The sequence below is a fragment of the Octopus bimaculoides genome, chromosome 3, assembly GCF_001194135.2.
Source record: "Octopus bimaculoides isolate UCB-OBI-ISO-001 chromosome 3, ASM119413v2, whole genome shotgun sequence".
Taxonomy (NCBI): Eukaryota; Metazoa; Mollusca; class Cephalopoda; order Octopoda; family Octopodidae; genus Octopus; species Octopus bimaculoides.
The window spans coordinates 72,166,941-72,189,824 of record NC_068983.1 but is presented as its reverse complement, the minus strand read 5'-3'; the positions used below and the strand labels follow the sequence as shown (position 1 = coordinate 72,189,824).

General features: G+C 34.1%; 1 protein-coding gene and 1 pseudogene across 5 annotated transcripts in view; both read left to right on the top strand.

The window, feature by feature from the left end:
* The window catches only part of LOC106875473 (tubby-related protein 4), a 682,417-nt gene that overhangs the window by 436,436 nt on the left and 223,097 nt on the right, over positions 1 to 22,884 (top strand). For all 5 annotated transcript variants that reach the window (XM_052966219.1, XM_014923631.2, XM_014923630.2 and 2 more), the window contains exon 6: positions 20,178 to 20,320. In XM_052966219.1, coding sequence (XP_052822179.1) covers positions 20,178 to 20,320 — 143 coding nt within the window. The remainder of the gene's footprint in view (positions 1 to 20,177; positions 20,321 to 22,884) is intronic.
* On the top strand, positions 2,193 to 2,293 carry LOC128247460 (U6 spliceosomal RNA; annotated as a pseudogene).

The following is a 22,884-nucleotide window of genomic DNA, read 5'->3' as shown; positions in this document are numbered from 1 at the left end:
GCTCGAAAATCCTACAGGAGCCAGTCAGGCGGTACTGGCAACGGCCACGCTCAAAATGGTGCATCTCATGTGCCACCCGCACAAGAACCAGTCCAGGGGCACTGGCAACGATCTTACTTGGCTTGCCGGGTCTTCTCACGCACAGCACATTTCCAAAGGTCTCGGTCAGTAGTCATCGCCTCGGTGAGGCCCAATGTACGAAGGTCTTGCCTCACCACTTCAGCCATGTAATTCATATTTCAGTTATTTTATTGCTATCATTTCAGTAGTCGATAATTAGTACATATATTGATTGTCAACCCAACCACATCATCAGCTGGTATGTTGAAATACCCATACCAACATATCAGCTGGTGATGTGGTTGACAATGGATATGAGATGTACTAATTATTGGTTATTGATTATTGACTACTGAAACAAAGGCAATGAAGTAATTGAAATATCAGCTATTTGCTTTTCAGTTATTGTTTTAAACTATATATAATTCTTCTTCTTATGTAATAGCCCTAACTTGTATTGATGCTCCACTGATTGCATCATGTCACTGCAGGAGTTTAGCATAGCTATAATACTAAGCCTCAATCTTATATTGTAATTTGTCACATATATAGCATACAAGTTACACACACACACACACGTGTGTGTGTGTATTGAGTATATGTACATATATGTGTGTATGTATATATTTATATATACATATGTTCAAGGACCCTTACCTGGTAAGGGTCCCTGAATGCTTTCATCAGAGATGTCTCAGACACATTCTCAATGTTGGCTGGACCTCAAAAATTCCAGACACAGAGGTCCTGAGGACAGCTGATATCTTGAGTATTGAGGCAATGGTGCACAAGCAGCGGTTACGTTGGACTGGACGCCTTATTAGAAATAAGGATAGCAGGATTCCTAAGCAGAAGCTCTATGGCTGTGATTTAAGGACTGTGTGAAGCCCTCATTAAAGGCCTGTGATATGCAGGACACTGACTGGGAGAACAATGCCTGTCATCGCCACAGATGGAGGAAGCAGGTTAAGGAGGGGATCGACACTTTTGAGAGAGCACGTATCCAGTGTGAAGAATTTAAGCGAGCTGTGTGAAAGCACACGGCTCATATAGTGAATTGGGAAAGCTTAATCTGCAATGTTTGCAGTCATGTATGCTTATCAAGAGCAGGGCTCATTAGCCACCAATGGAGCTGCAAATGCAAAATATGAGTTAATCCTAGTGTGCACAATGTTCCTGAAGGTCAGCAATGGTCTTCCTCGATCACGAGTGGACAGCCATCATATATATATGTGTGTGTATATATTATAATAATTATAATAATAATAATACTAAAAGATGGGCTACAGCAAATATTCTGTTCAATACTAAAGATTTTCTTGTCAGTTGTTTGACCTTAACCAGTTGAGCATGTCCCTTAGTAGCTGACAATATGTGCATCTCTGATCACGAGCAGAAGTAGTAGGGGAGCATCATAGCCATGTATTGAAAGGAATTCTTTGGGGTTTGGATAATTCACCTTTGGAAACATGGGTGTTTCGTTCAACATCCTTAAACAATCCTTATTCAGGGACCTTTTGTGTGGGATGGGCTACTTGACCTGAAGAAAATTCCAACTGGGCCTCACCTGCATGGTCATGCCCTGTTTATCTTAATATGAAATCACTATGTCGCACACACATGGTTGTGATGCATGTACCTGGTGTACCCTTATCAGATGGGTATACTAGGCTTCATATATTTTACCTCAGTATCACTTTGATGGCATGCACTACTCTCTTACTCAATAAAAATAATAATAGTAATAATAATGATGATGATGATGATGATGATTTCAATTTTGGTACAAGGCCAGCAATCTTTGGGCAGAGAATAAGTCAATTACATCCCCTCCCCCAGTCAATTGATACTTATTTTATCGACTCCAGAAGGATGAAAGACAAAGTCAGCCTCAGTGGAATTTGGATAAAGACAGAAAAAATACCAATAAGCATTTTGCCTGGTACGCTAAAGATTCTACTAGTTCACTACCTTAATAATAATAATCCTTTCTACTATAAGTACAAGGCCTAAAATTTGGGGGAGGGGGCATAGTCAATTACATCCACCCCAGTACTCAACTGGTACTTATTTTATCGAACCCAAAAGGATGATAGGCAAATAATAATAACAATAAAAATAATGATAATAATATAGCTACAGCAGTACATATTCTAAAATTGGAATGATACAGAAAAGATTAGCATGGCCTCTGCACAAGGATATGCAAATTCGTGAAGTGTTCTATACTTTTTATTCCAAGATTGTAAAGAATGAGGAAGAAAAGCAAAATAAAAAAATACAATCCCTTAAAATTTGAAATAGGAAGAATTTGGAACATGAGAGCAGTAAAGGTCATGCCTATAATAATTGGTACATTGGGAACAGTGAGCAATGATATAGACAAATGGCTGAAGGAGATTGAAGTAGAATTCCCGGTAGAGCTTTTGTAGAAAGTTTGTTTCTAAGAGACATAAAGATTAGTGGGAGAGTTTTAATCATTTGAAAGACTGCTGAAAACTTGTGGATACCTAAGGTTACAGGTAGTGACCCACTACCCACATAAACCCTACTAGAAATAAGACTGAACCTGAGCCAAACCAAATTGAGGAGATGAGTTAAACCCAGGCAATCAGCTCAGTAGTACTCATGCAAGAATCTGGTTAGCATAGTGTTTGATGTGTGTAAGTATGTATGTGCACATGTGTGTTGTATGTATATATGAGTGAGTGTATAAGTATATAATTATGTATATTGTTATGGTTGTCCACATAGTGCACATGTCTGACTGGTGGATTCCCTGTTAGGTTCTCTATGACCACTTTCACCATGATCAAGACCTGGCAAAACCAAAGAAACATTTGGTCAGAGAGGCTGGGTACAATTCCACTGTGAAATTGAACAGCAAAAATAAGCTATAAATGTAGTCCTATCGATGTTTGTTAATCTGAGGTTTTCTCCTTTCTGATTATTTGTGTGTGTGTATATATATATATATATATATATATATATATATATATACACACACACACACACACTCATATACATATGCTTATAGCTGCCCTTCAAACTATATAATGACTATATTAGAGGATCCTTGATGTAAAGATTCAGTTGCAGATAAGACATGTAAATATTTGGTCAGAGAAGCTAGGTACAATTCCACTGTGAAATTGAACAGCAAATAGTTATGTTTCTTATTCTTGAAGGTTTGATGATGCTCCTCTTTAAGATAGTTTTTAGTTGGTCTTTGTTATGTCATGCTTTGTATATTAAAAAATAAGCTATAAATGTGGTCCAATCGATGTGTTTCTTAATTTAAAGTTTTCTCCATTTTCTGATTATTTATATTTGGATCCTGATAAACTCTTATTTATCCTGTTGTTACCTGCACTCTGCGAGCATAGTGTGCCTGCATACCAAAGCCTGGGGTTAGTACAGGTAATGGATACCGATAGTACATACAGATATTTTATCCCTTAGTCAGTTATTACAACCGCTCTGTTTACACTATATATATATATATATATATATCATCATCATCATCATCATCATCATCATCGTCGTTTAACGTCCGCTTTCCATGCTAGCATGGGTTGGACGATTTGACTGAGGCTCCAATCTGATATATATATAAATATATATAGACACACACATACATATATACATATTATCATCATCAATCATCATTGTTTAGCATCTGCTTTTCATGCTGGCATGGGTTGGACTGTTTGACTGAGGACTGGCAAGCCAGGAAACTGCACCAGGCTCCAATATGATCTGGCAAAATTTCTACATCTGGATGCCCTTCCTAATGCCAACCACTCCGAGAGTATAGTGGGTGTTTTTTACATGTCACCAGCACAGAGGCCAGTCAGGCAGTACTGGCATCGACCATGATCAAATGGTGCTTTTTATGTGCCATCAGCACAGGAGCCAGTCAGGTGGTACTGGTTTCAACCATGCTCGAATGGTGCTTTTTACTCACTCACTCACACACACTTACATGCACACACACACACACACATATACATACACATTTGTTATCTACATATCTACATGTGTGTGTGTGCATGTAATCTTTAGTGTAAGCCTCCTCTTAAGATGGATACAATAAACATCCAGAAAAAATACTGAATACCACACACCCATGCCCACATACACTCACACACAAATATACTTGTGTATGTTGTTTTTATATTTGTTTGTAGGCTTGTGCAAAAGGTTTTACTTTCTGATCTTTTTATCAGATTGCTAGTTTTTCTGTTGATTTATGATAATTGATTTCTAATACGAATAATGTTTGAATAATAGGATTTGAGTTGCCAACACTGAAGAGCAATGAAAATTGTGTGTGTTACACATTGTTCCTGTTCACCAGTATATGTTGACAGTCGTACACATTTTGAATATATATATATGAACATATAAATGCATTTTCATGCATGTTTGTTCAACAAGATATATATATTCAAACTCACACATACATGGATATATAGACAATAATACACATATAAGCATTTATAGTTTCATACATCTTCAACCATACATTCACACATTATATAAATCTTTACACACACACCCTCACACTCACACACACACACACACACACACACACAATATGTAAGGAATCTAAGTAAAACAGGTTGAATCACCTCTGTCAATGGTAAGACATGAACTTATATTTTTCTCTGAATGAAAACCAATTACTTAGATGATGATATTATTAGAGCTGAAAAATAATAGTTTTAAATCCCATTTTGTGAATAACAGTAGCAGTAGTGGTGATATAGCATAAAATCAAAGCCAGCACAAATTCAAACGATATTTTTTCCCCTTGTTTTCAATACTGTTGTAAATAATTTCTGTGGGAGGCTAGAAATGCTTATTTCTTTCCAATACAATCAAGATTGCAGAAATACTTATTCCTTTCCAAACAATAAAGATCTCTCTCTCTCTCTCTCTCTCTCTCTCTCTCTCTCTCTCTCTCTCTCTCTCTCTCTTTCTCTCTTTCTCTCTCTCCCTTCCTCCCTCCCTCTCCCTCCCACTCTCTCTCTCTCCCTCTCTGTTTCTCTTTCTCTTTCACTGTATATCACTTTGAAATTCATGTGTAATTGTCATTGTTGTAGAATCTTAAGTCATTCTGATTCAGCAGAGCTATCATTAACAGCACTCTGGCCATGACCTTTCTAGCCTTATTCTAAGCATAATGTAACTAAAAATATATTATTTCATTTTCTGAGGTAGGGTGTGATTTAAGAGAGACTTAGCTGTTATTACCAGCAGATTGGATGATCATGTTGAGGTTCCATTGCTAGCTCCTCATTGTGTTGTTGTTGTTGTTGGTGAGGTTATTTAGCCACAGTCCAGCTCTGACTGAAGAAACTTCCGATAAAAAGTATACCAGCAATGATCATGACAATGGACATATTGGATTATATCATCCAATATGTTTGTCTTTTTATTAAGATACTAAGATGCAGTTTGAGAGAAATGTGGCTGTTATTTCTAGCAGGACTGTTTGAGTGATTGTATAAAGGCTTCTTTGACAGCTTGTGATTGCATGTTTGCTGTTGATTAGCTCAACTTGGGCCCAATTGAGCAGACATGTAATTAAAAGTTTCTCAATCCAGCTGTAGAACCTCTGCCAAATCAGATTGGTGCCTGGTGTAGCCACCTGGTCCACCAGTCCTCAGGCAAATCGTCCAACCCATGCTAGCATGGAAAGTGGACGTTAAACGATGATGATGATGATGATGATGAACTATACCATCTGTATTTTTCTGCTGCATAATGTAATTCATTGTAGACACATTGGACTATATCATTCAGTGTGTCCTGTGTTTTTATAGAACAGCAGTATGTGATTTGAGAGTAATTTAGATGCTATCTCTAGCTAAATCGGATGGTACTATTCCATATCGAATGAATTGTGTTTGAATGAAGCATTCAATAAGGTGCATGGAAACAAAGATATTGTTCTATTGTGACAAATTATATATTGCTCCAGTGACACCTTCCCCCTTTACATTTAATGAGCAAATGTCATTTATGTTGTGCTGTCAGTAAGATGAAAAGCAACAAAAGTCTTTGCATTTCTGACAATCGATTTAATTGAAGCTGCTGTGTTTATAGACAGGCTAATGAATGGTAAGCATGGTTATTCTTGATAATAAAGTCAATGATGTCAAAGTATTTGAAATAAAGTGCTTGGTTATGTGTGTGGGTGGGTGCTTGGATGCCTGTACTAACATGGTTGTGTGATTAAGAAGTTCACTCTATAGAAATGTGGTTTGGGGTTTGATCTCACTGTGTGATACCTTGGCCAAAGCCTTGAGAGTAAAATTTATTTATCAGAAACTGTGGGGAAAACTTGTCAGTTGAACTGTTACTGGATTTTTTTTTTTCTTGTCTTTCTTTTGTTTTATGATAGACTTCATCTTGGGTGATTTTTAACTGAGTCCACTTTGTTGCAAGCATTCAGAACAGGTCCCTGGTGCCTCATTGGATATAACTTTCTCCCTTCCTCTCACTAGCCTTGGAGGCTCTGAAAAGAGTCATAGCCTTGGCCATAACTACTAAAACTTATTGGAAAACTACTACATGAAACATGCATTCATTCATTTGAATTGAGGTTTTATCTTGTTGCTACTTGAAAATTTTCATATCTGTTTTTTTATGCTGCAAGTAAGTCCAAATGCATATGTGTGTGTGTGTGTGTGTGTGTGTGTGTGTGTGTGTGTGTGTGTGTGTGTGTGTGTGCTTGTATGATGTGCGCTTGTGTGTATGCATGCTTGCATGTGTGTGTGTGTGTGTGTGTGCGTGCGTGCGTATTTATATACATTTGCGTATACAAAAGAGGGATCTTGTAGAAGTGAAAGAGGAAAATATTATAAATTTGATCTCTGGATGTTGAACCTTATGAAGGAGACGGCAAAGAACTGCAACAAGTTGTGAGATACTATCTTTGGATACACCTGTCCATCTTATGAGAGCAGGTGGCAGTGTGAATAGATGATGGGCAGTGTGAATACAAATACGATATTAGTTATACACATCTACACAAGTTAGAGAGAGAGAGAGAGATAGAGTGAGAGAGTGAGAGAGAGAGAGAGAACAAGGCTGGCCAAATAGTGCATTAACACTACTTTTAAATATCAAATATAAGTTTTAGCCAGTGTGGCATAAAAAGGCAAAAGAAAGTTGCATCTGGATTTGTGTTTCAGTCTGAATAGTTGTAACTACACTCAGCATTCAGTGTCAAGCAGAAGTGAATATTAGAGAAAGAACAAAATAGCAGCAGTGTTGATGACTACATGTTACAATTGAAGCTAGAAATGTGTCTTGTTTATTGCCAGGTTATGAGAATAATTGTATTAATCAGCATTAAGTCCAGTCAACTTTCTCAATTTTGATGCAACTGAATTACACTAAAATGGCCAGAGTAGAATACATAATAGAAATAGTGTTACAGTGGGAAGGGTAGCTGCCATGATGGTGTACTGAGTGAAAAGCATATGAAATACAGAAATTCAGGTGAAAATGCAATAGAAACAAAACTAGATAGGGATGATGCATGAATAGTGGGCAGACATTATGTCTGCATTAGTAACAAATAAGAACTACATTTACAAAACAATTCACAATATACAAGTAATATAATAATAATAATAATAATATTATTATTATAATATAATAATAATATAATAAATAATATAATAATTAAATAATAATAATAATAATAATAATAATAATAGATGAAGAACCTGAAACCACTGCCACCAAACAAGCAAAACAAATCAAACATACTACTAAAAAGAATAGACAGAAACAAATTGAGAAATGGTAGAGACAGAAGCCTCTGCATGGGCAGTATATACTTCAAAGCCAAAATGCTGACGTAGACCAAACAACTATCTATCAGTGGATGAGAAGCTCAGGACTGAAAGTAGAGACTGAAGGTTTCATATTAGTGGCACAAAATCAAAGCTTACTTACCAACATCCTGAACTTAATATGGACAGTATGTGCAGCATCAGTACCACATAAGCACAAAAGCATCCCAAAAGTGGAACTTGGGAGACTGCAGCAATCAAACATGCCAAGAAAGAACATTGTAATACTGAATGGGAATACAAACTGCATAAATCAGATATAGATAAGAAAAAGTGCAATAAATCGTCCAGCCATCTCAAGCAGGTGACTAAGAGGGCAGTGCTTGAATTTGAGCAACGCATAGAAACCAACCCTGACAGTAAGGTGTTCTGAAAATATGTACATTCAAAGTAGAGACTTCACTTTCCAGTTGGTCCTCTTCACAATCCCCCCACAAACCAGATTATTGACGATCCCAAAGAATGTGCAGAGCTCATTGCTGAATGTTATGCAGGCATTTTTACTGTTGAAAACCAAAACGTACCATCTCCATCACCTCTGACACCAAATTCCATAATAACTATGGAATTTACTCCTGCAATGCTGTGATGTCGCCTTAAGAATAAGTGTAACTATGCTTCTCCTGGTCTTGATGGTGTTACATATCTGCTTCTCAAACTTGGTGGGTACTTTCTTCTGCACTAGCTTTCACTCTTCTTTCAGTAGTGGAAAACTGTCAGTGTCATTCCTCTGTTCAAAAAGGGTGATCACACGTCACCTGTCAACTATCGTCCAGTCAGTCTTACTAGCTGCATTGCCAAACTGACAGAATCCTGTGTCAGAGAAACACTGGAATTCTCACAGCCTTTATCTGGCCCTTGCAATATGGATTTATCCCTAACTCCAGCTGCTGTGATCAACTTATCATGATAGGATAGGACAGCATTTACATTGGAAAATATATAAAAACTACAAAATCAGCACTCCAGCTTACTAATATGAACATCATCCTAAGCCAGTTGTTGAAGATAAAAATGTCACTATCCTCTGGGATTTCCCAGTCAGCACTGACAGAATGATCCAGGCTAATCAAGCAGACATAGTCATTAAAGACAGGGAAGAAAATATTTGTAGACTAATAGATGTAAGTGTTACTACTGATAAAAATATATTTGTAAAGGAATTTGACAAATTAAATAAATATAAGGGCCTGTAAATTGAAATAGAAAAGATGTGGCATCTTAAAGCAAGAACTGTTCCTGTTGTTGTAGGTGCCCTTGGTATGATAAGAAAGAGATGTCAGAAACATGTAGATAATCTCCCAAGAGAACCATGTTTCAGAGAAATCCAAAAGATTGTGCTGACAAATACTGCCCACATCCTTTAAAAAACCCTATCAATTTAAATATGTGTTGTACTACATGAAGATATTTCACTACTGCCCTTGCCACTTCCCCTCCCAAGCTTTCAGTCATACTGTAACATCTCTTATCCTTCACTCACCCAAGTTGCTGATAGTGTTTCGGCAAGTGATTGTAACAAACGTGTAGATTAAAAGGAAATAATAATAATAATAATAATAATAATAATAATAAATAATAATAAATAATAATAATAATAATAATAATAATAATAATAATAATAACGATAATAATAATCCTTTCTACTATAGGCACAAGGCCTGAAATTTTGGGGAAGGGGTTAGTTGATTATATTGACCCAAATGTTTCACTGGTACTTAATTTATTGATCCCAAAAGGATGAAAGGCAAAGTCAACCTCGGCCGAATTTGAACTCAGAATGGAGTAACAGACAAAATACTGACAAGCATTTTGTTCAATGGGCTAATGATTCCGCTAGCTCGCTGCCTTCATAATAATAATACTTATTTCTACTCTAGGCACAAGACCTTGAAAATTTTGGGGGAAGGGTGCTAGTCGATTACATCAACCCCAGTGTGTAACTGGTACTTATTTCATCAACCCCAAAAGGATGAAAGGTCAAGCTGACTTTGGTGGAATTTGAACTCAGAACATAGCAGCAGACGAAATACTGCTAAGCATTTCACTCAGCATGCTAATGATTCTGCCAGTTCGCCAGTAATGATAATGATGATGACAACGATGACGACCTTGTAGTTTCTGCTGCTGCAGCTGTTGTTTTTGTTCAGGTAGCATAATGTATAGTACAGATTTTCATTAAAAGATTTGTCTTTGAAATGGCCAAATGACAGACTCCCTCATTTACTTGTGCTTGATAGATCAGATGACTGAGTAGTCAAGCTACTGGGTTACTTGCTCATGGACCATGCATTCAAGCCTGTTGTTAATTTGCCCTGTTTCTAGAATAAATACAATTCTACATTGTTTCATTTCTACAAACTACCAGAAACAATTTGTAGCTGATCAATCTGGTTCAACTTCAGACAGATGCTGACCAATCTCAGTCTGCTTTCCACAGTACTGGGATACTCAGCAATAGTATATTTGACTCATGCATATTAGGCTCCATATTAGGCTCATGACACACTGGGCACTGCCATGTAGATTCATCAATAGAATAAGTTATGATTTATACAAGAGTAAATTTCTTCTCACAAATCGTTTTTGAAAAATTTTACTTTTTATTTTCTTTTATAAGATTCTACTATTTTGGAAGCTTATAAATTTTCCAAAAAGATATATTCTTAATTTTTTTTCTATTTTCTGTTTTGCTTTACCCTTCATGGAATCAACTTACATAATCTTTAATTTTTAATGGTTTGAAAAGATATTTGTGTTTAGTGTCCTCTGATGTTCATTAATTTACTTCTTAAATAACTTTAAACGAGTGTTTTCCTAACTGTTTAGTTTTATTATTACCTTTATCATCATTTTATTATTATTTGTTTTCTTAAATAGACTTTAAATGAGCATTTTCTTAATTGAACTGTTTAATTTTATTATTATTTTTGACAACAACTAAAGCCTCAGCTACTATACTTTACCAAAAATTTACATTCTTAGCTTTCCACTCCAGCAACCCCCCAAAAAATAAACCTACTATTTCACTTTACTGTTTCCCATATCAACTTTCACGGAGCACAACAAATTCTTGCAAAGGTGGGGTATAAATTTTGAAATTTTGGGTATTCTTTCAAAACAATTTTTTTAATAACAATCTGATATTTTATAACTTCCTCAATTTCATCTTGTTTTTTCCCATTCTTTAATTATCTCATTAAACATTTATATAAATCTAAATCAATAGCTATCAGTTATATTTGAATTTTCTATTGTTACAGTTTACCATAATACACATCTCCATGACAACAAATATATCAATGCACCACTGACTTTTATTGTCACTTCACTGCAGTAATATACTGTAATATTATACCTGATTTTGTACAATCATTATACTATCTTATTATCATAAAAATTTAGGTTTAGCTTTTTCTTTCCTGAAATGACTAAGCTCTGATTCAATGTTATATTTGAAAACTGTGCTGGGATTGGTGTTTAAAATGAAGGCTATTGATTACTTTGTTGCTGGTAATGATATCTGAACACAATAATCAAATATTGTAAGAGGATAGGTTAAGTGTTGAGTCGTCAGTAAAGAAGTGGACGTTGATCTGTTAGTTGTGTCTGGTCTATATGAAATAGATCAATGATGGATAGCAGAAAATTTGCAAATAGGATAATTGCCCTGGTGGAATAGTTGTATTAATATTTCTACACAGCTTATGTCAATACACCCAGCAACATAGCTGTGGAATAAGAAAGTAATTACTTGATGATCAGAATTAGATATTAGTTAACAAACAAGACAGCAGAAAGAAGGCAAATAAGGAATTAATTTATCTAATTTACATAGATTTTATGTGAGGTGAATTTCAATATTATTCAAATGCCTTCATTACATTTACTACTGGCTCTCTACTTGTATTATGTCATTATTGTATCACGTTTCTCTGCAAAGAGGGTTTTATTACAACAATCTCTGAAATGTTTCCCTATTCTCTTAAAGGTTTAACAACCCTATTTCTAACAATAATATACTCTACTAATGTGTTTTAATACTTTTCCCAAAACAACCATGAGTGTGTCCAAAGTGTAATCCTAGACCTACATAAAAGAACTTGTCAGTTTTATAATTAAGCAAATGAAAACGTATTTCATCCTTGAAAGTTAAAAATCTAAGCATCAGACATGTGATAAAAGAAAAATGGAATTATTTGTTAACTAATATTATTCTTTCTTTGACAAGGGACAGGGATAGGAGACAATGCTGGGTGTGTTTCATTCTTACTTCAGTAGAAGTGCATTTTCCACTTAACTTCCTAAAGTATTTGCGACTGAACTGCTGAAATATTTATTAGCAAAGAGCAGATATATGAAAAAATAATATTTTCTTGAAACACCACTTGAAATATGTTTAAGAGCTCAGTAAGTGTAAGCATGTTTAAGGCAAAAGTTATGATTTATTTCTAAGAATACACTGTTAAAAAAAAGATATCAAAAAAATTAATCACTTGGAGATGTAAAGGAGTTGCTGTAACTTTTTTTGTTTATTGGTCAATTTAATCCACTAACCCTTCCTCTCTAAACTGCTGGTCTTGTGTTATATTAAGTTCCATTAAGCTGCTGATTTCAGGCTCATCACCCTTTAATTTCCTCTAGAAACTGGATTCAGTAGAGAGTTTATATCTGGGAGCATGGAGTGGAAAGTTGGATTCTTTTTTTCATTATTTTTTCAAAGACTGGTAAAAAGAGGTTGTCTTCAGAGCAGAGGCCTAACTCAAATGCCTGCAACAGAGTTGCAAGCACTCAGCCTCAGTCTCTGCACTAAAGATAAGTGCTGAAGAACTCCAAGAGTCAAGTGGCAGTGTGAAACCCAGTGAGTCTTTTTATTTGGAATATAACTTACATATATTTAATTAGGAATATTTTAAATCTATTTTAAAATCATGTTTATTTAATTTTTCATTATTTATTATTGTTTGATAGTTACCTTTATGATTATTTAGAATATTTAATGTTTGTCATTAATATTTAATCTCTGCTATTGTGGCCTAATGTATATATAGCTGTTTTAACAAAATAAACATCATTAATTTGCTGTTCAGAATACAATTCATAAAAAGGTTCTTACATAAAACTTTGATGGGATTTTTACCTACTGAAATGTTGTGTTATTTTTGTAATAAGAAAATTTTAACTGAGATTCAAATACAAATACTGCTATATAAGTTGTTTAGGTAGTTGGATAATATAGAAGTAGGGATAGCCTTAAGCAAATTGGTATCAGAATTATTGAGTAATTAATTCACTCTATGAAATAGTAGCTCAGCCACTTCTTTCTGTCATCCAGTGATCAATATGTTTGATATCTTTATTTAACAGTATATTCCTAAAAGTAAATAATAAATTTTACCTTAAATTTGCTTATATTAGGCTATTAAATATATTGCAAGCGATGTCTCAAAAAAGTACTTTTTAAAAATATTTCTGCTCTGCACTGATAAATATTTCTGTGTTTACTTAGCAATTTGATCCCAAACATTTTAAGATGTGAAGTGTGCACTTCCATTGAAGAGTTCCAGTAAGAATGAAACATGTCCAGCATTGTCCTCTTTGCTTGCTGAAGGAAAAGAAAAAAATTGGTTATCATTTAATTTAATTTTTCTTTTCCCACATACTTGATATCACTTAGGCTTTTAACAGTCTACAGATTAAATGCTTCCACTTGCGTAAATGGCTGATTCTTTCACTGAGATCTAAGATTACATATTCTTAGCCAAAAGTGTTGTTTTGAGTAATGAATATTAATTTCGGATATCATTTAAGAATGAAAAGTATCTTTGAAGAAGATATTGGTATTTAGTTTCTTTTAATTTTTTCAATACTAAACAACCCAAAACCAAAAATCACCTTAATTAAAATAGTTAAATTTAAGTTCATATTTTAAATTGAAGATAACATCTGATTTCAGTGGGTAAGCATTTGTTGTTTGTCATGTCAAGAGTTAATTTTTGGCACAAAGGCAGTTTAATCTTGTACGAAAAATGGCCACAGTAAAGTTAATACAGAGTAGACTGGCACACATACAATATCTCTGGTTTACAACACAGCTAGATGTCATTCTTATGACATGCATTCTACAGCTGTAAAATCATTTATCTGACTCTTTACTATCTATTTATAACTGGTGAAGGCGTAACCAGGCACAGGCATGGCTGTAGGGTTAAGATGTTTGTGCTCAGCCATGTAGTTTCAAGTTCAGTTCCCCTGCATGGCACTTTTTGCTAGTATCTTCTTCTAGAACCCTCGGCCAACAAAAGCTTTGTGAATGAATTTGGCTGATAGAAATTGAAAGAATCCCATCATACACATACATATACACACATACAAATATATACTTGTATATATGTGCGCACACACACACACACACACATACTTACACACACACACACACACACACACACACACACGTACACACACAATTGTGTGTATGTGTGTGAGCAAGTTTGTATTTCTTTTTGTCTTCACATCTATTCAGATTGTAAACAAAGGCCTCACTCTTCATGTAGGCAATTCACCTTGAAAGCATGTTTGGACTTGATATGTCCTGACATGGTATGCAGTTTTTGTATTATAAAAAAAAGTTTATTCATATGGTGTTTTTCATTTCCAGTTCTCTATAAAACCATACTCAGGCTGTTTAATGTTTGGTAAACTGAGAGATTATTGCTCTGCTTGGCAACAGTTGAAGTTGACTTTAGAAAGGGCATCCTGCAGTAGAAAACTCTGCCCTAATGTATTCTTATCTGACCCAAGCAAATGTAAAAATTTAGACATTAAAACGGTGATGACGGGACTGAAATTTGGTATGCTATGCTACAAACAGCTAGTAAAATTATGAGCATTCCATTACTACAACGTTTTAAGAATATTACAACTTGGGACTGCATCTATCTGATTTATTTCTAACTTTCAAAATATTCTTTTTCTTGTGTTTAATTAGTAAGGCTATTATTAAGATCTGATAATAGATCAATACAAAATCTCTGTAATAATTGCTGTTATTAATTAAAAGTTTACTCTTTTTTTAAATTCTAATAAATTGCTCAATTAATTAATATCTGAATTGGTAATTGGGAGTCAAATTGATATGAAAATATCATGTTTAAAAATTAACAATACAAGGTGGATTGACAGAATTGTTAAAGTGGTGCAGAATTTGTTCTGGCTCTTCTAAGTTCAAATCCTGCTAAAGTTAACTTTACCTTTCATCCTTCTGGTGTGGTTAAAATAAAATACTAGTCAAATACTGGGATTGACATAATTAACTAACAACCTATCCTCTAGAAATGTGTGGCCTTGTACCTATGTTAGAAATTATTAATATGAAATATCTACTGATACTAATATGTCAGCCTTCTCACATATAAATAAGCATAATTTCTATTTGCCAGAGTATTTGATTAATTGGTGGTAGGTGTACTATCTCTGCTTTAGAAGTGAATTAAATGAAGAACTTTTAGTGTCCTTGTTGCTTAAACCACGGCAAATTGTTTTTGCCTTGTAAATCAATAATTTATTATTATGGAGGTGCATGGCTTAGTGGTTAGGATTTTTGGCTCATGATTGTAAAGTCATGGGTTCGATTTCCAGTGGTATGTTGTGTCCTTGAGCAACACACTTTATTTCACATTGCTCCAATCCACTCAGTTGGCAAAAACAAGTTATACCTGTAATTTAAAGAGCCAGCCTTGTCACTTTCTGTATCACATTGTATCTCATTGAGAACTATGTTAAGTGTATGCATGTCTGTGGAGCACTCAGTCACTTGAGAATTAATTTCAAGAGCAGGCTGTTGTGTTGAACATCATTGTAACCAATGAAATGCCAGAAAGAGAGATAACAAATATGTTTTGTTCCTGATTTTACACAGTATTAAAGAAGTCTTCACTAAATCTTTTCTAAATTTAAAATAGTTTCCATAATCTTCTCTTCATAAATAAAAAAATTATGTTTTCTTTTTTTGGGGATAGCAGCTATTAGAATTTAGAATGAATTAATGATTCACAATCAAAGTTTAATCGTGTTTCAAAATATGATGACTATTACAAAACTGATTGTTTAAGTTAACAAAATGGAATAAGTTTGTTTGCTTTGAGGTGAATTTGTGGCAGAATTTTTTGGGGAGAAAAAGTCTTTGTCTGGGAAGCTAAATTCCCTTCTGTGTCTCATTAACAGTGTCTGTCTTATGAAATTATTGAACTGATATGTGCCTATACAATCAACAATTTCATTCCTTGGTCTCAGGTATGATTTTCTCATATGATATTCAGTACTGTTATCAGAGGCCTTTAGCACTTTCAAAGTGTTACCATGTTTGGGCATTTCTAATAAGTTTAATCAGTTCAAAATGAAATAACAAAGTCAGTGTTAGATCAAAACAAATTTTTTAGCCCATTCCTTCAGAAAACAATTTGCCATGGAACTATTCTGATGATACTTTGTTTTCAATTACATTGCAGCTCACAAAAGTGAAGGAACAGCTTTGTAGAAATTGCATAATTCAAATGCAAATTTTTTTGATTGACCTCTTTCACAATTAATTAAAAAAAGTGCAGTTGTATCCCCCATCTCTAATGCCAAGTTATAAAACATGTCCTCTCTAGTATTTTATTAACAAGATGCAAGATGTGAATAATACAGAACCATTGTGCAATATTCATAATTGTTATTAGTAATTTATATTTTCATTTTTATGTAACTATTAGATATTGTCCAAATAATTTTAAAATAAATCCTTTTTTGGTACTTTTTAAAAAAATTTGGTATAATTTGGAGAATAGGACTATACCAAGTACCTTTGAAAGCCCATAGAAATTGGTGAGATTGGCATAGTGAACATTCCACATGAACTGTTGCAAAGCAGCAATGACAGGGAAAATATGTGCATTCCAAAAATTACTTACCCTTGGAAAAGACTGGCTGTAGCAGCCCGTCCGGGCCTGGAAAGGTGAAAGTATTATGGGTGATGAGTGGAGGAGAGAATGATTGAGTTAAGGTTGCCTACAGTCAAGGTGGTATATGACAAGCCAACTTTGGGGAGCGGAGTTCACTGTGGTAGTGGTTGAAAAAGGCATAGACAAGATGGAGAATATTGGTAAGTTGTCGGTATGAGGTTCATTCAGTCAAGTGTAGCCACTTGCATAAAATACTGGCCTTGTACCTAGTAAGAAGAAAAAATATTTGGTATTTACTAAATATGATAAATCAATGGAGTGGAGGTAGATAGATTTGTTGAAAGTGTAACAATAAGACTTGGCATTAAAAGTAATTTAAAAGTAGATAGAATAAAATGTATCTGTAATATAAGATTTAATTAATATCAAGCATTCTATGTTTGAGGATATAGATAATTTGATACTGTCTAAATAAATATCGGTTTCAAATTTTGGCACAAGGCGAGTAATTTCTTGAGGAGGGGGGCAGAGGTAAGTTGAATATACTGACCCCAGTACTTGACTGGTACTTATTTCATTGACCTTGAAAAGATGAAAGGCAAAGTCGACCTCAATGGAATTTGAACTCAGAACATAAAGATGGACAGAATGCAGCTAAGCATTTTGCCTAGTGTGCTAACAATTCTGCCAGCTCACTGCCTTACTGCCTAAATATTAACAAATGATATTGCTGGAATATATATGAACTAGAAGCACATTCTGAGTCAGAAACAAAGATAAAATTTGTGTGTGTTATGCACATGCATGTATTGGTGCAGTTATGTGGGATAAAATTGACAAGTATAGAAATAGACTAATACCAAAAGTAGCACTTGAATGCATGTATGAACAAACAAACAGACCAGTAAATGATCACCTATAACAAAAATAAATGTCTACTTACAAGACTTGTTGCTGATATAAGTGTTTTATTATTTATTTCATGAGTGCTTTATGCTCTTTAAATCACCGTCACATAGACTGATTTGTATTCTCATTGATATACTAGGAAATAGTAACATACTTTTACTACATGGAGAGACTAAATAGGTATTTTCATGTGTTGAATTCTTTGTAGTTTAAAGTTGGTTTCTGCTTTCTAATGAAATGTGCCTCAACTGTTTTGAGGCTTACATCCTCTGGTTATTTTGCCATGAGCTGTGATTTTGTATTTCTTCATTTATTTTTTGTGTTGGAATACTGTGCTAGGTGATGTGGATTTGTAAAAATGTTCCTCTAATCTGATTTGCAATCATTGTTTAGTTGATCCAATGTTGTTGCCTCCAGATTAACCTGTAAACAAATTGGTTTTTAAACACATTAGTCGAATGACGTCTGTTGATTGGACAGCAACCAATGTGGCATGCAACATCTTGTGTATTATTTTGGCCAAAGAACTGGCATTTACCCAGAGTGTAGTCATTATATGCTATTCTGAGAGGAAAGTTGTCCTTAATCAATTCGCCATCTGTTCACTATAGTATGACACATTGATACATATCCTATTTTTACCATTATTGTTAATCTTTGTTCCCCTTTTTCTCCCATCGTTTACTACTATCTGTCTGGATAGTGCCACTACCTTTGTGGTCTGTTTCTTTGCCTGCATACTCAATTCTCAAATGAAGTCTACAGCCTCTAATAGACACCATTCCTCTGAAATTTCCTAGCAGATGAGTTTATCACCAGATGTATATGTGTGTATGTGTGTGTGTGTGTGTGTATATACATAACGTGTGTTGAGTATTTACAGTATCTCAATTGAGGGTTATTTGGTGTGCACATTTTTAGAATCTGGTCAACCAAGAGAAATTCAGCATAGCTACAGATCCCCCCTCTCACACTACTTTTGAAAATCATGAAATTGCAATATATTATGGATATAGTTATATATATTATGTAAGTGTATATATGTGTATGGGGAATATGCCCAGTATGGAACCGAGAAGACAATAGTTCAAAATGAGGCATAAAACACATATTATGTAGTATGACAAGACATAAGTCATCACGTGTATATGTATGTGTGTAAAGAATAACTGAAATTACTACTGATGTTTATACTAAATTATGCTGATGACGAAGATAAAAAAATATGGTAAGTCCTGTTTCAGTAGAGCTACAAGAGAGCAAAATGTGATTTGAGGTAACTTTGGTTACTCTTTCTAGCTAGTTGAGCAACCATTTAGGGGCTACTTTGTTAGCTTTATTGAAAGGCTATGTATAAAGATAGGTAACAACTATACATACTCAAACATATATGCACACACTAATGGAATTTAGTTATTCCATTTCAATAACAGTTCAGTCAGCAGATATATACATACATCTGGGCTTCCTACTTCATTATTTCATATTGGACAAATCTGAAGCAGATGCTTTGTAGATGATGTAATATTCACCAGTCATTCTGAACCAAACATTTATCCTGATGGGAGATCATACATTGAAATATCCCTTCTACTTTTCTATTGCTGAAACTAGCCTCTTATCACATTTTAAATAGGGAAAGAAAAAGTTTTATTCTTGTATTTATTTATTATTTTTCTGTTTATTTTTCTTTGTTTCTTGCTTTCTATCTGTATACAATTTGTCCATTGTGCAAATGTAGACATTATTCTGAAGTGAAATTTGTGCAATATTCAATTTTAGAATTCTTATCTCTTAGCAATATTTTTAGAATTATTTTTACTTATTTGTTAGCATGTCTCATCTATTTTCATCATCCCCATCATCACCATCATCATCATCATTATCGATGTTGGCATTTCCTCATTGTCACCTTCATCCTCATCATCAAATCCATCTTTGCCATCATCATCATTATCATCATCATAACTACTATCATTCTCATCATTGTCTGCTGTGACAGTAACTTTGTCATTGTCATCATCATCATCATCATCATCATCATCAGCCTGAAATCTGGTCGACTATCTTATGGAAGCTTTTTTCTGCGTGTCCAAATACAGCATGTTTCATTGTGTTTCTGGGTGAAGAACATCCTACATTGTCTCATTTTATCTAGCTATCAGAAATATGTGTCAGCTCACCTGGGCAAATGACATGCTATTCAAGTAGAAATTTATCCTTCATCAACTTAACACTTTAAGACTACAGTTAGGCACTAGCCTCATTAAAGTTCACCTCTATCTCATACTTAAGATATTTACAATTACACACACACACACACACACACACACATGTTGGCAATACCACTATATAAATATTTACTTTCCTTTTTCTCCTTTTTTTTTATTAGGAGTCAAAATGGACTGGTCCAACTGCGGTGAGTACTTAGCAGTGGCTGGTTTTGTACGACTTCCAAATCTATACTGTCGAAATGAGCTACATTTCTATAGCAAAGATGGAAAACTCTTACATCGTGTGGTTGTACCCTCTCAGGTAAGCTTCTTAAGTTTTGTTTTTGTTTCTGTAGAATGTATGAATATTGCCTATATGTGTATGTTTCCACACCTGTATATCTGTGTGTGTGTAATTGTATGTTATTTATGTATATCTGCCCAAGAAGATCATGACAGATTAGAATGTCAATGAAAGGCAACTCCCAGAGGAAAAGATTTTATATATATATATATATATATACACACACACACACACACACATCCACACATATACATATATGTATAGATGTATATTATTAATATGTTTTTAAATACTCTTTCATATTTTCTTTTATGCTTGCATGATGATAATGTCTAAAATATTATACCTTGTTAAATACTCTCTCTACAACTTTAAGGTATATTGTGACATCCAGAATTCTTCATGAGAAAATTTTTGAGGAAAAAAACTTTTTTTGTTTTTGTTTTTTTAGATATTTTCTATTTTAATCTGTTTAGTCACTTTGTTTGCAGCTCTCTGATATGAAAATGGATGCACTTCTAATTACTTCGAAAGATTTATTTTTATATTTATCAGTCTTTCAAATTAATTCTATCTGGCTAGCATATTTTAGGTGTTTAAAGACATTTTGATGGATGCCAGTTTTAAAGTTACCAATCATTATCAGAATCAGTAGGAAATTCATTGGCAACAATTTTTCTTAATTCTATTCTAATGACACCTTGGGAAATCTAAACTTTTATTTAAGTGAACATCATTTTTTAAAAAGTATATAATAAGCTAGTTGTTTGTTGTTGTCATCACTATCTAGAGTGTTTGGTTATTATTTGCAGTTATATTCTCACAAGTTTAAAATGTCAATAACTCCTTATTTACTGCTAAATGACATCAAATCTAATTCCAACAATACCTTCTTATTTCCTGTTGTATTTCTATAGAGAGAAAAACCAAGAAATCTGTGTGTGTGTATGGAAATGGAGATACACAAATATCAGCACACAGTTCTGAATAAAAAAAAAAAGAAAAAAAAGATTTTGTGTTTTAAATTTGTATATATTCTTGGCAGAATACGTGTGTGTGTGTGCTTGTGCGTGTGTGTATGTGTGTGTGTGTGTGTGTGTGTGTGTGTGTGTGTGTGTGTGTGTGTGTGCACATGTGCACACATCTGTATGTATGTGCATTGAATAAATAAACTGTTAAAAAATCGTGCACAGAATCTCTACAGATATATTATGCAAAGTGCAGAGCAAATCATGATAAGTGAAAAAGTAACTGAAACTGTAAGTTTGTAACTCTTCTTTCTCTGTTGTGAAATCAGATATTAAATCCATTCTGACATTTTCATTCTGAGACCAGCATATCCACTTTGAGATACATTGTTGTCTGTTACAATTTGACACTGAATATCATATGAATATATAAGAAAATCAGCTGAAATGTATGGTTTCTTTTGGAAATTATTGCTGTTCAGCAAATATAAAACTGTTTCCTTACAGTTTATAAAAAGGAAATTTTTTTCTTTGTTTTGTCAAAGAGCACACACCACAGATGGATATATTGGCATTTCTGACTACATTGATGTTGATAAGTACACTAGCGCATATGATTACATGATTACACTGATATAGTCAGTGTCAAACTGATTGTATAATGTCACCTGTTATTATTAGTTTCTTTTTATTTACCCTGTTTGCATTCATGGATGATGTCATAATCATAGTATCAGACACATCAGAAATTAAGGCATACTCTTTGTAGGCCGTGAATTCCACAGAGCTCCCAATGGATCATTCTTGCCACATTGTCATGGCGTCTTTTGTATTCGTGTTGTATCAGTTTCAGGCATATGCTAACAATGTACCATACCATTTCACCTCTCTCACCACACATTCTGCATTTGTCACTGTCGGTAGTGTTGTCTATTCTGCACTTAACATAGTTGGTCCTTAATGCTTGTTCTTGAGCCTCACATATGAGTGCTTCTGTCACTATCTTCAGGTCACTCCTCATCCATAGACACTCTCTGTATCTGTCTTCACGTTCACATTTCTTGCAAACTGACTGTACATTATTTTTTCCTTCCATGCTTTTTCTTATTTTGTGGTCATATCTTCTTTAAATTTTTCTTTCATTACACAATTTTCAGTTTTGATGATGCCGGCCTTCTTTGTATGTCTCAAAAATGTCTCCACAGCATTTTTTATACACCACTCTAAGCTGTTTTTCTCTGCTTTGATACAGTCCTGGCAACTGATCAAACCTCTTCCACCCTTTTTTCTGGACAAGTACAGCCTATTGGTGTCACACTTAGAGTGGAAGGCTCTGTGTACTGTTAACATTTTTCTGGTCTTGGTATCCATTCTCATCACTTCTCTCTTTTGCTATTTTATAATTCCCACTCCATACTGAGGTGATGCTATCATCCACATATTAACTACTTGGATTTTATTCCATCCAGTCAATTTTGTTATCATTATTATTATTATTATTATTATTATTATTATTATTGTTCAGTAGTTTTATTTTTATACCGTGCTTTCACTTCACTTATTATTATTATTATTATTATTATTATTATTATTATTATTATTATTATTATTATT